The sequence below is a fragment of the Myripristis murdjan genome, chromosome 10, assembly GCF_902150065.1.
Source record: "Myripristis murdjan chromosome 10, fMyrMur1.1, whole genome shotgun sequence".
NCBI classification, from domain to species: Eukaryota; Metazoa; Chordata; class Actinopteri; order Holocentriformes; family Holocentridae; genus Myripristis; species Myripristis murdjan.
The window spans coordinates 7,353,255-7,371,126 of NC_043989.1; the positions used below are offsets into that span (position 1 = coordinate 7,353,255).

Consider the following 17,872-nt stretch of genomic DNA (forward strand, 5'->3'; position numbering starts at 1 on the left):
AATCAGGATTGTTGTGTAGACAAGTGCTTCATTTATTTACATTATCTTATTATCTAATTGCCCATGTGGTTTTCTGAATTTCAATATGGGGGTCTTTCTTTTCTAGAGAGAATACTAGCCCTAAATAGCAGATACATCTGCGTTTACCTGTAGAAGTCCATCTGGTCAATTTCAGGGTAAAAGTCCTCGATCTTGGAGTGGGTGTGACTGACGAAGATGGTGAAGTTGCCCAGGCAACTCTGCACCGGGAAAGACTTGGTGAAGCTGGTGATGTTATTGCCGATGCCGTCTACCAAACCCTCTACACCTGAGAGACCGAGGAAGAGAGAGAGATACACATGATATTGAAAAATACAGACAATGAATTTGAGACTGTGATGCATGGACTTGGAGAGGAAAAATAACTAAAACCGCATTAAGACTGCAAATAGCAACTTTGCAAGATGGCAAATGGCAATGAGAGATAACTGTTTGAAAAATGTGAACCGTCATTACTGGTTAAGGTGGTGAAAAAAAATCACATTTACTGCAGGTTCAGTCATCTCTGGCCAGGGCATTTGCTCACCCATTTGTCAACCATTTATTACCCCATTTACACTTAGCCAAATCATGCATGTTGTGCTGATCAGATAGCTATCCAATAGCTAAAAGGAGGAGTCTTGAGAGTCATCACGGCTGCAACCTGGTCGAGTGTAAATGGATCTGTCTACACAAACTTTCTGTGCAGTCATCTGAATTTTGCACAGGAATTTGCAATCAGATGTCTGTCCATCTAACGAAGAAGCACAGATGTGGCCAAGTGTGGATAAATCAGTAAGAGACACCTGAAATGACAGGTGCATATAGAGATAATATGAATTTTGCACTCAAGTTTTAATTTGTCCCTTCTGTCAACAGAATTTCATTTGGGCAAAAAGAGCAAATGTACCCCCTCTCAGCGAGACGGCATGGGACGCTCTACTACTTCTGTATCGCAGCCCGACTTTACGATTTAGGCCGGTAAGACGACTGGATTTGTACATTAAATTTTTGCCTAGTGCAGCTTTCAACTTTAAAACTACCAAATCCACATGACAGACGGAGAAAGGAAAGACATACAGCAAGAGGAAGAAAGAGTGAGGAGGTGGATGAGCGGGGATGGATGTCAACAGCAAAGGCCAAGGAAAGTGATAAATCCAAGTGATTCATACTGTAATCCAACTGTGCATTAACACATATAAGACCAGTTATTAGATTAACGGAGAGTGGAATTATTTGTGCTCGCTGTCAGGAATAAAAGGGTTTGGGAGTGTAAAATGTCTCTTACCGTCCGCCACTCCTTTGGTTTGTTCAGCAACCATGTTTGGGGTGGAATTCAAAGAGGTGTAGCCCTGTGACAGGAAAAGTAAGTAAAGGTTATTGTGACATGAGACGTAGTATCATTAAACCAAAGGGAAAATTAACCCCGGTTTTCTTGCATTTCTGCATAAATGTGATGTATTTTTTTGGTGGCGGTTGACGAGGCAAATTGAAGGAAAGTGGTTACAACAATGAAGCAAAATTCACTTCATTACAAAATAACTAGAAGTAGAATATTCAAGGTTGGAGATTTGCTTTAATGTGCAGTAACTTGGTGACAGCCACAGTGTGAAGCAGCCGCAGAGCCTCACCCTCTGGACGATGCTGCTCAGGTCCGTTTTCAACACCTCTTTCACCGTTTCCAGCTGAGTGTTCACCTTGGGCAGCTGAAACACACAATGAGACACTCAGAGCAGTGATCAATGATTAGGTTTATATCAGTAGTCACTGTACATGGTTCCTGTCTTGCATTCATCCTGCAGTAATTTTGCAGATTTTTTTTTTTTTTTCTGGAGATGGAGCTAAGGGCAGGAGTGCATGCATGTAGCACAAAAATTAGATTTCCACAAGAAAAATATGGTTATAAAAATCTCCTTTTTGCAGCCGCTAGCACTTCCAAAGAACGAACTTGCATCTATTCAGGTGTAAGACGCTCTTATTTTACTGTACAGAGTTCTAATGCGGCTCAACTCTGTTCACTGTTCAAGAAAGAATTGGCTGTGAAACCAACGCGCGACAGATCTAATGGATCTATCAGGAACTACCACTGAGATGCCTGTGACTGACATTTAATCACTGGCTGTCTATTTATTTTGGCAAAGAACACGCAGTGGGAACACAGCGAAGATGTACACTGGGATCTGGGGGTTTAAGTGTGGAGCGGATCCACTTAAGGTTAACTTTTTTTCTGGTTGATCCCTGTGGGAAAAAAAGCGAGTCGCCTTGCAGCCAGTGATGCAGGCAGAATCCGCGTCTTCTTATGAGAAATTGCGGCATTTTTGCAAAAACATCCCACAGCCTGGATGACCACTAACACAGCCTGGTCTAGGAAATTTTAGAAAATAGGCACAATATGGTAGAATGAACATAAAGTGCATTAAAATTGTGAGGGGAAGACAAGGGTGTGGAGGTCAGCATGGTGGATATCCTTGCCTATGATCCCAGAGACCCAGGCCCAGTGGTTTTTTATAGCATCTTCAGCATTTGTTTTCAATTTAACAATGACTAAAACGGCACCTAAATTGTTTTCTAATATTAATCGTAAATTCAGTCTCAGCTAATCTCAGTGATTTTACATTACTTTCCTTGTTAACTATCCTTTTCACATGCTAAATTTATGAAAATGTGCTGTTTTTCTATTTTGTGTCAGTTTCACATGATACTTTCAGGGGAAGGGGACATAATCTCATTTCAAAAAGTTTTTCTGTGTTGGTAGTCAGTTCAGTACCCGGGTGAAGTTTGCGCTGATGTGGAGCTGTGACAGAGACTTGTGGATGTTGCGGCAGAGCTGGGCGGTGGTGGCATCGGAGTCCTCGTCACGGCAGCCCGGGTCGTTGAGGGTGCCGTTTATGTTGGCCCGCACCAGGCTCAGGTTGAAGTTGAGTTTTCCTGTTACACCCTGGAGGACCTCCAGAGAAAAACTGACGTTCTCCAGAGCCTCCTTGGTTTCTCGCATGGCTGCATTAAAAAGGGGAGGAGACCACAGATGAGGGTGGTGAAAGAGAAGGAGGGCAGGGCTGCTGTTAGGAGAAGAGAACTGAGACAAAAAAGGGGGAAAAAATGGCCTTTATAACAAATAATCATCTTAAAACCATGTCATACAACACAGCTTCACTTCACTGTCCAGTCAGTTGCTGATATTTGCCAGCTGAGCTGTGGTTGTGCTTACCAACCACTGACTCATCTACATGCTTATTGTGCTAAAAGCCTCTAAACTCCATCAGGTTGACCGTCTGTTTACAGCCCACCAGCTTGTTGTGACACATAAACCAAACTTTCATAGCGTGTGATGTGTTTGCATTATTGTGTTTGCACTGTGAAAAGGGTTAAAAAAAAATATAGGAATGGTCAAATTCACACACATACACACACACACACACAAACAAGTTTTTTTTTTTTATGCTCACTTCACATGAGGGTAACACATTTGGATTAGATGGAGGGGGGGTGTCCAGGTGCAGGTTGATTCCAGAGTTGGGATTTTGTCAAGATCTGGTGATGCCATAAACTTAAAACTGCACTAGGCAAGATTTTCATGCAAAAATTGTAAAAGGACGCCTGTTTCATCTGTTTAAATCACAAGTGAGACGAACACAAGTGTGACTATTCACCCAAATGAATGTATGTTGGGTTTCTTCACTTTCGATACATGTAACTTGCACATCAAAACTCGTAAAATTCAAAACTGTAGCGAGTAAGTAAAGCTTTGTTTAAAATGAGTATTGACCTTACTGTGAAACGTAAGGCACTAAAATGACGAAATTTAGGTCCAAGGATTGCTCGCTTAACTGATGTCAAAATTTAAAAAATCCAAACAGCGACCTGCGGCTGCCACTTGGGGGCGCCAAACTGCAAAGTTGCCTAGTGCAGTTTTAAAGGACAATTGGAGGATGATTGGAGTTTTTGCTCATATCCTGCATTCGCTTAATGCTTTTCATCATTTTGATTTGCTTTTAACATATTGTGGCATACTGACATATTGGCAAATTTTCTCTTCTTAGTTTTTCCGAAGCCATTTTTTTTTTTTTTTTTAACATAAATGCTGTCTGAACATTGAACATTACTCCCGGTAAGTCAGAGTGTCCTGATTTTGAACCAAAATCATGGATTTTTATTTATTTGTTTATTTTTTATATATAATAGCACTCATTAGTGGGTGGTAGCATCATGTTTGGGTTTGTCTATTCAGCTGACCAGGTCGAGGACAGGTCCTACAGTAACCGCTGGCTGTTGACAGAAAGTTAGGCAGTTTACAGGAAGCCCAGTGCTATCTTCTCTCAGGCTTCACACTGCTCACAAATGCTCACTACCAAGAAACAGTGCCATCCCATTCACAGTGATAGATTTGCTTTGCTGATTTTGAAGTCTTTATTTTGTGCACCATTTGGAATTGAATGGGAGTGAATGAATCTGACACTATGGCATAAGTGGCACCGACACAAAAGAAAAAGCAAAACACCGAGTGCAAACTCCAATCATGCAGGAATTGTACTTTAATGTATATAAAACTGTAAATTGTTCATTAAGGTGGCACACAGGGATCTGATAGGTCAAAAGGCTCAAGGAAAATCACAAGGGAACCAATCACGGGAGCAAAACCGGTGTCAAAGTTCACGGAGTCAAGGGGTCAAAGGGTCGCAGGTCTTTGTCTTGTTACTGTTACCTTTCAGGGCCCTCTCGATTTTCACTTTACCACGAAACAAAAAAAAAGAAAGATTGAAAAAAATTGACATTTCTGTAAAACAGTTTTCAAAAGGCACACCATGCAAAATTGATGGTTCATTCAAGTAAGGACCATTTAGACACAGTTGATAAAAAACATGGAGTAAGCACATAATTTATGAGTAAATCATGTCGACAGTGATGCCTTTGACACTTTTTTGGTCAGCTGAGTCTAAAAGATCCTCGCTTCAATGCAGTTTCACATGGTGTACCTTTAATGTTGCATTGCAATTAGAGACATGTTGACATTATAGTCTATAACGTGCTAATTTTGTAGAACTATCAAATCTACCACTACATAAAACAAACCAAAAATGTACCAGTATAAAAATACAGTCACTCAATGGCTTGTTAAGATGTTTTTTTTTTTTTTTTTTTTCAGAGTCGTCATGGCCTGCATTCAGTATCTTAGATCACTGAATACAGTACAGTGAGGAAGTAACAATGCAATAGATCTACCTCCAGCCATATTGAGCACACTGTCCAGGGCAGGTTGAACCTCCTTATCCAACTGCTCATGTATCCTTCCACCCAGTAAAGGACCTATATCTGCAGAGGACAAAGCATTAAAGCAAAAACAGTTAGATCATAACATAATCCAAAAGAGGGTAATACTAAACATTTATCCACTGCAGAAGTCTCTCTTCATATTGCATATTGTACTGATGTGCTTTTTCTCCATCCTCAACTTTACTGTTTTCAGCTCTCTGAAGTTCAGGAGGCTGGTTGTGATGAAGTATACAGCACTAATAAAGGTTTCATAGTCTAACATTCAAGAAAGAACTGTCTGCAATATTAACGCAGGACAGAAGCAGGATGAATGCACAGGACAGACTTTCAACAGTAGCTATCTAGACCCAGTTATGTCAAAAAAGTATTGTTGAAAAACTCAAAGGAAGCGGACACAGTAAATTCAGATAATAAGCCTCATTCATGACCAAGAGCAAGAACTCAATGAATTTCTTTCTGTCCACGTCGTTCACTATCAGAGGCACAGAGAGGCTCTACTTACTATCTAGGTCATAGATGACTTTGTTCTTGACTGTGGCATATTGGGATATTAGGTAATCAATTTGCTGAAAACAAGAAACAGGAGAGAAGAGCGGAGGTTTACAAACAGGAACACAGGAAAATGGGGTTATTAGTCTTTGTCACAGACGCAAACATAAAACACAAATATATAACAACACAAAAAATATGAAGCCAAATATAAAGCCTAACTATGGAAATTGCACATGTTGAAATATTTCATAAGAAATGTTAAATTTATTTCATTAGAAAATTATATCATAATAACATAAATATAGATGAGAATATAAATGGTAAATAATAATACACTCTGAAAAATAAAAAAAAATCTAAAATTAAATTTTCAACCTTAAAATGTTGCTTTTACTTAAAACAAGTGATAAAAAATTGCAGATTTTTTCTATTGCCAGGAAAAAAAAAAAAAAAAAAAACAAACAAACACTAAACATGAGAATAGTGGACATTTTTTGTAGTATACAATACACAGTAGCTGTCCATAACTACAGAAAAAAAAATGCTTGTCCCCTGATTATATTAAATGCAACATCCACATGCACTGAGTTTTGAAAGCAAAGCAAAGTGCACTGGTTGTGTTTGGTCTGCATGCAATTTAAAAACAACCCTCTGCCATACCAGTGGCGTGTCATTAGCAAAGGTGTGCAGGTCCCTCATGTTGCTGTTCACCAGTCTCCGTATGTTCTTCACCTGGGAGCTCAGGTTCTGGTTGGCAGCGTACGCACACAGCACTCCAATCCTGCCGTAAGAAAAAAAAAAAAAAAAAAAAAGATGCATGAGCACAATGCCCTAAAAAGTCTTTTTCAAAATGCACTCAGTCTTTAAACTCTTTAGAAATATTCTGAAATAAAGTGAAAAACTGTCCGAAATAACTTGAAGTTTTTCCTTGAGTCATTTTTTCCCCCTTAAATATGGCTCCACCTGTTGCAGGAGCAGCAGAGACACAGTGTGCTCCTCAGGGGCATGTCAACACAACACATGACATTGTATGGACATGCTGGCCATGTGTCGCCTGTCAAACCTGCGACCTTTCAGTTTTTACATGGCCTCCCTGTGCCGCTAGACGACCCTGCTGCCCCGACACAGAGCAGCCCGGGGATAGGAGTAATAACCTGTTACCACCAGGAGGGGTCAGTATATACCAGCATATTTACATACACATTTAATGTAACCTAAAGACAATACTGAGTTTAGTCTTCTTATTATGGCTTTTTCCCCTAATGTGTGAATAAAGCTAATTTCCTAGGTGGCCAACATTACATGCACAAAAACCATCATCCTCAACTACACCTTTCAAATGATGCTTTTCCTGCAGCCACAATCTATCTCTCTTTATCTCATTTTCACCATGTACGTCAAGTATATGTCTCAAAAAGAGGAATGCAAAGCATCAAAGCAAACATGTACTGTGTATCACAAGTTAGACAGAAGCATGTCCACTCCAAAATCAAATCCACTGTTTAAATAAATTATGACCACTCTTTAAAAAATGACAGATAAAGTAAAGTTGATTTCTTTTATTTAAGCAGCTTTATTGAAGCTATATTCACGTGGGTTACTCGGTGCTTACCAGGATACAATAATGATCTCACATTTTACCAAAATGAGAACCGTGAAGATTCAGCTCTAAATTGCGTCCATATTTGATGTAATTAGTTGATTCTACATGGTCTGCATCTCTATCTTCTCCAAATACTGAATCATCAACTTCACATGGGATCCCCACCTCCCCCCAAAATGGACGGAATCCCTTTTAGAAATGAGCTCTTTGCAGGAAGCGCAGGTGTATCTAGGCTCTAAAGCCCTATCTGTATAATCTGAGGTCCCTGGGATGTAAACACATTCAAATTAAATGCAAAAAACACAGAATTGCATAATAAGACCATTAAAGTGAGTCTCTTCCATACTTCAAACGGACCTGAGTAGCTCGGTGCATGGCTTAATTAGCTTGAGCAACATCAAGGGAAAGCCAGCCCATAATATTAAGCTGTTTCCATGACTCACTCTCATCCCAGCTGAATTTCAGCTCAGCACCTCACAGCAAGCACTAAGTGATGTGCGTGTGTGTGCATGCATGTATTTATCACTGGATATGAGTGTGCACGTATGCATATGAGCGCGGTCGGGGTTCTCGGGGTAAGCAACTCGAGAACAGATGGTCGAAAACTTTACAACAGACTGAAAGTGAAAAAAGCTCTGTGAGGTATAAAATAAGTCTGTTTTGGTGCAGTTGTATAACACGTCGGATCTCATTTATGGAAATGCTAAGTGGAATAAGCAGCTTTATGAATGATGTAAGATGACTCGCAGAAAGGCACAACAATAGGACTGACTCAGAAGCTGCTGGGAAGACTTAGATCAATGGAGATGAATCAGAGTGTTGTGATTCACTGTATAATAAGGTGGAGGTCTCTGTATGTGGGCCCGTGTGTGTGTGTGTGTGTGTGTGAGTGTGTGTTTTTGTGTGTTTGTGCGTGCAATGTAATGTCTACGAGTTTGAGTGCAGGTGTATGATCGCAGTGAATGCAAATCACGCTTATGTTTCATTCCACGTCTTACGCGGTGGGCGGATACAACACAGGAGACAGTCACTTGTGTGTACACGTGAATGTGTACGTGTGTGTTTTTGTGTGTGTCGGCATTAGTGTGAGTGTATTAAGGTATTTGCTGTCCTGTAAGTGATCAGCTATATCCATTGCACAAGTCCCCTTAATGGATTAATCCTATTAATCCAATCTAAGATTACCTGCATTGCTACTACGGATATTTCTTTTGTGAGTACAGATTCTATATACTGATATACACTGACTGCACAAAATGGTTAGGAGACTTTTCTTTTCAAGACATTCACTGATGAGGTGAATCAAGGCAAAGGCTATTACACCTTATTGATTTAGTTTATTAAATCTGTTCAAACGAGAAGACACAGATAAGGAGAAGCAGAGGACTTAGAAAAGTATTTTTAAACTATGAGACGTCGAGATGTGGATTATGCAAAAGTGGCTGTGACTCAATAGCAGAAAGATGTCCCTAATATTTTGTGAATTCAGTGTAGATTACACAGTGGACTAGACTGCAAAAATCTCAAATGTCTCCTGACTAACTAGTCACCATTTTTTTGCAACTTCAGACTTAAACTTAATTTTTCCTCTGGAGGATGGACCCCAAAGTGGAGGCAGCGATAGTTCATCAAACTTGCAGTTAAAAAGTGTGCCGGCGCCTCATGCACTCATCACATCATCCAGCATCCTTCTGGGGCTACTTACTGTAACGCTATGCGAGTGATGTGCCTTGAAAGAATCACATAGGACGGACTGAAGGACTGAAGAAAGAAAGGAAGTAACAAACACACGGCTCTGATACCCCCTTTTATTGGGACCCATGCCAAAGCCAAACTGCAAGTCGTTCTGAGTGTTTCCACAGAAAAAAAAAAAAAATTACAACTGCTCAGCTGGGGAATTCGCCTCTATGGCTGATTTTGCCGTCTCAAAAAAACCTTGCTGGTTTAGAACTAAGAAACCAGACGTGCAAGAAGCCAGAAGGTGGGCTAATAATGCCATTATTACTCAAGTCAAGACAACATCTTTAAAGAACCAGCAACATAAGCAGAAATATTTAATGAAATGATTCCCAAAGTAATCAGTCAGTGAGTCGACCACAATGCTTGATGGGCAAAAAGGTGCAGCAGAAAAATCTGGGACAAGTTGCAAAGGTCACAGAGCAAATTAAAGAAAGGTGTTTGAGGAAATTCGGGGTGAGCTGAGGACAGCCGGTATGATTTTACATACAAAACAAATGTTAAACAAGTTGAATAAAGCTAAATAACAAATACAAAGATAACCAGAGAGAACACAAAAGTGCAATGGACGCTACTCTAGAGAACGCCCACATCCATGATCAAGATGTTGTTGTTCATTTGGCTCTCAATGCGGTGGAAACGCCGGCCCGAGCCCCGGCCGAAGCATCAGCACTGCTCTTATCCCTGCCAAGAGAAGCATTCCTGCGATAAATGCATCCCCTCCACAGATGTTGTTAGGTGTGGTTATGTTTGGGGATGGGTTGGGTCAGGTTAAAGGTAGGGTTGAGGTCAGAATCTGGGTTTGTAGTAAACAACATAGGCTTGGGTCAGTGACTGGTGTTGCCAAATACAACTAAATACAATAAATGCACGTCTGGCAAATTTATGGGGTGGATGCATTTCTCGGCAGGGACAGCAGGCAGTACAAAACACTTTTTTTTTTTTTAATTTTACATGTCTTACATGTCTGTGGTAGTTCAGTGAGGATTTGGTCACTCAAATGGTTATATGGTATTTAGTGTAAGTGACATTTTCCAACTTGTAAATACTGATCAAGCCAGCATCCAACTGCTAATTAAAAATAGGAATCTCACATTTTCCGCCAGCACTAATATAACAAACTAGGTGGTAAATAATGTGTTAGTATCTAGAAATGGCATCCTCAAATCACTCGCATCCCACCTCTGAAGGTAAATACATCCCAAATTCATGCTACTTTTATGGTGCCTGATTTTTTTTAACTAACAACCAAGTCTGGTGCAAACACTTGCAAGCTGTAGCGATGGGAATCTTTCCTGCCATTGCCTTCCTTCCCATTTAAAATTAAAGTGAAAATTAGTTGAGATCTTGCCCTAAGTATGAAGATACGGTGGTGGACATGGTAATAGTCCGGTTTCAGACTTGAATCTGGGTTTCAAAATTTGTCTGACATCTTGGAGAAATCTCATGAGGATGTTGACTTGAAACTAAACTCTTTCTCCTTTTGTTGGAGGCGTCCTGGAAGCACTTCAACCACCTTAAGGCTCCCACCGAGGGATTCCTGACCCCATTTTGCTTTAGGACCATGGTTCTCAAATTGTCATCCGGGGACACCCAGGGGTCCTTTAAGGCCTTCTAATGACAAATGGGGAGCGATTTATCTTTACTATAATTTGATTCAAAAGAAACTGTCATGCCACACAAAAATATATGCATGATTATTTTAACATTAGATTTTAATCTCATTTGTCAATGTTCAAGTATGACATTTAAATTTAAATGGATTACTTAACACAAATTAAAATATCTTTTATCAAGGTCCCTGAGGGCAAAGTCACCACAAATGTGGGTCTGTGACTTAATAAAAGTCGACTCGGGGGTCCAGAATATGACAAAGTTTGAAAAGCCCTGTTTTAGAGGATTATGTTGAGCCACTGCCCTTAAAAGGGAGGGTCTGTCTGTGTGTGTGGTATCTATGCCAAGTCTGGAGGAATTGTGCTGATGTTTGCCATAAATAGAGAGCAGTGCAACAGAGCAAACCTTGTCATCATGTAGGTGCAGATTTTATCACAAAAACTAGGCCAAACAACTAGGTTGGGAGACAGTGAAGAGGGGCCCTCCGGGACCGGGGGAAGAAGCAAAATGGCCACTTTAAAAACAAAAGGCTATTGTGAAACTTTCTCTGCCCCTCTCTCTCACAGACACACACTCTTGTACACAATACCGTACGCACACTCTCCCTTTCCTTTCTCTTTTGCATACACACACACACAATCTCTTTCACGTACACTCACAAAGAGGCACTTACACACACTCTCTCTCTCTCTCCCTCCCTCACTGCCTCTCTGTTTCTTTATCTCCCCAGCTCATACTTTCCCCTCTCTTCTTCAGTTTCCACAGTTTTGTCTCATTTCTCTCCCTTCATTCCATCGTCTCACTTCTCATCTCTCTTTCACCACACCTCTTTCTCAATTTCTCCTTTTATCGCTCGTGCTCATACCTTCCTCTATCCTCATTTTCAGACCTCTCTTCCTCCTTTTCTTTCTCTCTCTGTCACTGCCAGTCTCTCTCTATCTCCTCACTCTCTTTCCCTCAGTTTCCCTCCCTCTCTCTCTCTCTCTCTCTCTCCCTCTCTCTCTCGCTCTGTCCACCTCCCTCTCTTTCTCTTTGTCTCTCGCCCGCTCCCTCTCCCCGGCGGTGTCCGACAAGGTCAGTGGAATCTGCAGTGGAACAAAGGCTCTTTGAGGAAAACACCGAGCGCTTTCCAATGAGCTGTGTGCTACATGACCGTCCACCTTGCTGCAACTTCAGCTTAGTTTAGTTTAGTTTGGTTGTTTTTAGAGATGAAATAATGAAGATGAACAAAACAACATAGACAGATGAGAAAAACAACAACAACAACAACAACACATTTATCCAAGAATAACAGTGGATAAACAGAAAAGAAGAGAGCACTGGAGTTGAGTAAAATATATATGTATTTTTTTCTATAGTTAAGAAAGGACTGTGTTTTTGTAAATGTCAGGATGCACCAGTGACAAGTGACACTTGACACATACTGTAATAAACCATGTAAATGGTCAGTTCACGTGAGAGTATTCAGTTCAAGTAAAAAAAAAAAGAAAAAGGGGGAAAAATTACCAAAAACTGCAGATTCATGGGTTTCACATGACAGAGGTGAGCTGCTTTGACAGGAGAGGATGTGCAGTTCAGACAGGAATGCATAAAAAAGTAACTTTCCACTGACTACAGTATAACACATACATAAAAAAAAGGCTCCCTCTCCAAAATGAGATATCCACCGTTGAAAAAAAAAAGCCACTCTTCTCTAAAAAAGTGATTACTGGCATAAAAGTTGAACTAATGCATTAAATTTAAGCCATTAGCCAAACTTACTACCGTTGCACACAAAAGAAAAAAAATGTTATTGATGATGTGCACCGTCCTTATCTGTAATATTGAGCGACCAATTTCAGGAGGCAGGTGCTCTTCAAAAGGCATGCATAACATTCTGGGATTAATTAAAAAAAAAAAAAAAAGAGCAACTGGTCTGTTGTACTGTATCAATACATTTCACAGTTATCAGCAGCTACTGAACTGACACAGCGACTCAAACTGTGGCTAATGGCTGCTTGGCAACATGACTGCTGAGCGCTTGTTGATAGTGTGAGCATCTCCTCCTGACCACGGGGGACAATTCAAGCACGGCGGGACCAAGATTTACCTCTAGCAACATTGGAAAAGGGCTGCAATTTCTGTTTGAACGAAAGCCAAATGACACATGAAACTCTCCCTAAGGCTGAAAACCCCACAATAGCACACGAAGAAGAGCATCAAACTAGCGCAGTGCCCCAGAATCTAGGCCACTACTGGGGGCTGGGTGGTGAGTGTTACATGGTCTGGTGGCTCCATAGCTTTACAAACGCCAACAATAGCCTGCATTCAGCTGGATTGTGTTTGCTAGGCTGGGACAGTTGCCTTCCAGCCCCTCCCTGCTTTCACACTGCTGGAACTGGACCCCTGGTCCCTCTTTCCCCGAATAATAATAAAAGGATAGTGATAATAATGGTAAACATTGAACTCATTTCAATACAAATGATGATCATAACAATAATAATAATGTTGACACCAAACCCAGTGGTAGCACTAATACTACTACTGCTGCTACAAGTGCAACAACATGTAATACTATTACTACACTAATACAATGAATACTTTCATTTTTTAAAAACTGTTGTAATGCTTAGGAAGATGTGCCACAGTGCTTTCTTTGCTCTGTCAGCTTAAATTCTGCAACATATAAACACCGGAGTCAAACAAGCCACGCGTACCGTCCCGTTCAGACTGGAATGTATTATTTAGGATGTTGCAATAATTAGACGATGCTAAACAACATCCAAACCGACTGGGGTCGTATTCAAAGCATCAGGAGCACTGAAACATAAGGCCTCTGTGGTATTTTCAGGCAGGAAGCGGCATATGTCAGCTCGTTCGGGCTGACCTTTAATCCAAAGGTCACAGGAACGGATAGATTATAACGTTGCAGCTCGTTCTGAGTGAATGTGGGGCAACACAGCCTTGGCCGGCTGTAAGGAAAAACGCACATGAGCGATAATCTTTGTGCCCATTTCAGAAAGAAGAGGTGGCTCCGAAGAAATGCCTCATGCCCTCAGCACGGCAAAACTATAAAAATAAAAAGAGAAAACTTGTAAACGAATCACTGTGGTAGCTACTTCATGAAGCCCCTGACTGTTTTATTCCACATTTAGCCACTGTTTAATTTCACTTAGTCACTATTCAGTTCCACTTAGCGGCTCTTTCAGTCCATGTTGGTGCTATTTTATTATCGAGGCTGTCGCATCCATTGTTATATTCAATTTAGTGAATGTTTTATTCAATTTAGTCACTTGGACTGTGGCATTTAGTCACAGTCCATCTAACCACTCTTTTCTTCCTCTGATTTCTGCCATTGTTATATTCATTTTAGATGCTGTTTTATTCTGTTGATGCACAACAGATTTTTCTTTTTCCTGATTGTGCCGGGTCGCAGTCTTGACTCTGTTTCCCAGCTCCACATCATGTGCTGGGTAAAGAATCAAAGCAGAGCATGAATACTTTAGTTTTCTGCCTCAGGGGCCTTTGCTCTGGGTACAGTGAGCCAATAAAGATGGTGCTATTTTGCCCTGTATTTTTTTTTTTTTTTTTTCATGTATAAGGACACTGTGCAAGTTTACTGTCGGTTCCCTCGGTGGACTGGCCATGGTGGTTTGATGGGAGACAACCGACTGTTAAGTCCACAGTAAACAGCCAAGGACTGACATGAATACTAAACTCAGCCTTGGTGGCTGCTGCAGGGCTCAGGGGTGTGGAAGCAGCCGCAGAAGGTCACTGAAATTATATCTTAAAAACTCTTAAAACTCTTAAAAGGGCCAAAACACCAAAAAAATGTCCTCTAATGTATCTATAATTTTCACACAATTTAGTGATTAAACTTCTTAACCATTTGGCTGATCAAGCCAGAGAGGGAAAGTGGATCAATTGATTTATTCAGCTATTATTCAGTCATTATCTCCAGCTTGTAATCTTTATAATAAAAGCTGGAAGCGCGTTTGAATCCACTGGCTTGACTGAGTCTGGCTCAATGCAAGTCCTTCATAGCTGCAGCTAATTGCAGCAAATCAACAGACTCAGGCAGCAGTCGCCTACAGGTTAGAAAAGCAGGCTTACAGCCGAAAGCGACAGGTTATAATCACTGGTTGGGATTTAGTCTGGTTGATGAAACTGCCATGTAAGAGTACATCAGCACCACCAAATGCTCCACTTGGGTATATCAGTGGCTTAGAGTGGAAGAAAGGTGGCATAGGAGTAAGGAGACTTGAAAGGCCAGGTTCAAATCCCTAAGGCAGCGAGCATCTGCCCTGCTGAAGTCAACTTCTTCCCTCAAAAAAGTTAAGTGAGAATACCGAATGAGTGTCTGAGCACACTTGCTCTGCTCAGCAAGATAAAAAAAAAAAAAAAAAAAAAAAAAAAAAAATCAACCTTTCAAGCAAATATTAATGGTGCGATTTGGGGATAAATGTCGGCAGTTCAAAGGGAAACAGCATGTGCGAAGGAATAGCCAATGCTGAATCACTGATTAAGGTATTCAAACAGCAGGTTGTTCACTCAACAAACAGCAACTCCCTGCCAAGTCATTGTGTTTTAATCAAATCATAAATCATCAAAGCGATCCTTTGCATTTAATTATTTAGCTGGCAACCTAACCTTTGGGGTGTTTTACTTGAACTCAGTGGTGTTCATTCCTTTAGCTTAATCTCAGCCAAGTGAACTAGAGTTTGGTTTGTCAGGAATGAGGAAGTGATCCAAACAAAAAAAATCACAGGAAATGACCCCAAATTTCAAGGATTTATGGATATACGCAGACTGAAGTTGGTATCTGAAAGCCAGCAGTTTCTCATCGTTAGAAGGTTTAGCTTATCAAAGTGAACTGAGGGAAAACTTGGAGTCAAGTTGAGGTGAAATATCTCCTCAGTATATCAGCGGATGAGCACTTCTCACTTTTCCCAACTTCTTGAAGTGTTTAACACGCCTGAGAAAAGGAAGATTATTGCAGCCGAGTTCGTCATGCTTGGTTTAAGTTACGGGGACTTGGCTAAGAATTTGTTTGGATGATTTGATTTGCTTATGTTGTGAACATCTGTTATCTGATCAGCAGGGCGGGAACCTCGTGTGTTCGCCAACTGGTTGCTCATTCTGAAATTCACAAGGCACTTTCACTTTTTAAGAGCCAAATACATTTTTTAGACCACCACAATGCCTCCAAACAATGGTTGGTTACTTGCCAAAGTGACTGGTAGAGTAGACTCCCTGCCTTGCTGACCACGAAAGTTTGAAACACAAAGAAATGAAAGACGTCTCTATCTGCAGGAGAAACGCTTCTATTTATGGACTATAAATCCTCCCAGCCAACCGTCGCAGAGATAGAGTGGCCTTCTTAGCAGTAAAGCACATTGTGGAGCCCACCAGCTTTACTCTCTCATATCTCCGCTGTCTCCCATGCAACAATGTGCTCTATCACAGCCACTGTAACCTTAATATCCCCAATAAATTTGAAAGGAGGCCTCGCCAAGCTCTCTTCATCAAGTGGTTTCACTGTTTCGAATAGCCGTTGGAGAGCTTTTTGCGGTGATTTGCAGTGTGCGCCCTTACAAAAGCTTCCCAGGAGAGACAAAACGTACGCAAAAATAAAGAGTGGAATTAAGCAATGAACCGGGAGTAATGGTGAATTGAACACGACAGGCAGGAGTAACATCTCTCCAGAAGGAATGTGAAGATTCACGTCATACATAACAAAACTGTGACAACACCCTCTCCAGTTAATTCCCCAGATTTGGCCTGTGTGAAGCCGCTGTGGTGTGTTGTGTCTATGCGCTGACTGCGACTCATGTGTTCATTTGGACAGAGAAAAATTGTGGGAGTGGAGATGAGCTCAGTCCAATTCAGCTCACTGGGGAAATTCAGCTTGTAGCAAAGCCCAATAAACACGGTGACAACCCTGATCCAACAAAACACAAACACACACAAACAAAATCAATCCTAGCACAATAAGGAAAAGAAAAGAGAGAAGGTGGCAGATACAATGGCTATGTAAAAACAGAGCAAAGGGGGTAAAGATGCAGTATTTGTCAGACTCAGAATCAGTTTTATTGGTAAAGCACATTTTCAAAAACGAGGATTTTGGCTTGGTGGGTTGCTCATGTGCATGCAGAAGCTTGTAGTATGCTCAATTTCTTATTTCTGCATTAATTGTCATAATATTCTGTAGGATTAAAGCACATATTTAGCCTTAATGTACATAATGCACATACATTTGCTACCACTACATAATGAGCATACTGTTTTACAAATTTCTAAAACACAGTTGTATATTTGTTATTTCTCTCTCTATTTCTTATAATTTAATTCCTCTCCTGAGAATTTGAGCAGCTGCAACTGGCCCTATTTCCCCTCGAGCATCAATAAAGCATTTCTGATTCTGATTCTGAACACTTTACTGAAAAGAAAGATCCGGATTTCATATGTTAACTATATTTTCGCGATGCCGCCAGTCTATCCCATGCTGCATAATGCTCAGAACTTAATGCATTTCATCCTACTCGGTATAATGATCCCATGATACACTGGTGTAACACAGAGCGGGACTCTCACCGCCCTCGCTCTACAGCTGCAGCTGCACCGCATGCCATGCTGCCTGAATGCATCCGACCGAGTACAGTACTAATATTTGTAGTGTTGTGTACAGTCTACTGTCTATTGTACGTCATGCACGGGCCCTTTGCCCTGCATGTGAGGTCCTATTGTCCCTGAGCTTGCTGTGTCAGCATGCACTTGTGTTAATGCAATAGGCGTTCATACTGTAAGTCTGACACCAATAACCGATGCACACATTTGTTGTCTACTGGGATACAATTAGGGTAAAAACTCACAATATCTCTGAATGGATTTTGATTAAACTTAGAGTATTGATGCAGGTCATTCATTTATCTGGTGCATGTAGGCCACACACACGAACACCTCTGATCAGATTTCCAAAAACCACAGCGTTTGTTTACCTTATTACTGATTTGCTCCCAGGCTTTCTGCATCATTTATGTAAGATGAGATACGCACTGTTGCCTTGACATACTTTGCAAGTAAAATATATATGTTCCTTAACCAGGATCCAGCAAAACAACTCAAAATGTTAACTGTTCAGGAAGTAGGAAACACGAT

At 40.8% G+C, this 17,872-nt stretch overlaps 1 protein-coding gene across 4 annotated transcripts in view; it reads right to left on the reverse strand.

Moving 5' to 3' along the window:
- The window catches only part of prom1a (prominin 1a), a 92,382-nt gene that overhangs the window by 25,958 nt on the left and 48,552 nt on the right, over positions 1–17,872 (reverse strand). For 3 of the 4 annotated variants that reach the window (XM_030062357.1, XM_030062359.1, XM_030062355.1), the window contains exons 5-12: positions 6,442–6,562; positions 5,792–5,855; positions 5,239–5,328; positions 4,721–4,744; positions 2,786–3,015; positions 1,650–1,724; positions 1,307–1,370; positions 148–307 (exon numbers count right to left, since the gene is read on the reverse strand). In XM_030062357.1, coding sequence (XP_029918217.1) covers positions 148–307; positions 1,307–1,370; positions 1,650–1,724; positions 2,786–3,015; positions 4,721–4,744; positions 5,239–5,328; positions 5,792–5,855; positions 6,442–6,562 — 828 coding nt within the window. The remainder of the gene's footprint in view (positions 1–147; positions 308–1,306; positions 1,371–1,649; positions 1,725–2,785; positions 3,016–4,720; positions 4,745–5,238; positions 5,329–5,791; positions 5,856–6,441; positions 6,563–17,872) is intronic. The other variant, XM_030062358.1, reaches the window with a different exon arrangement.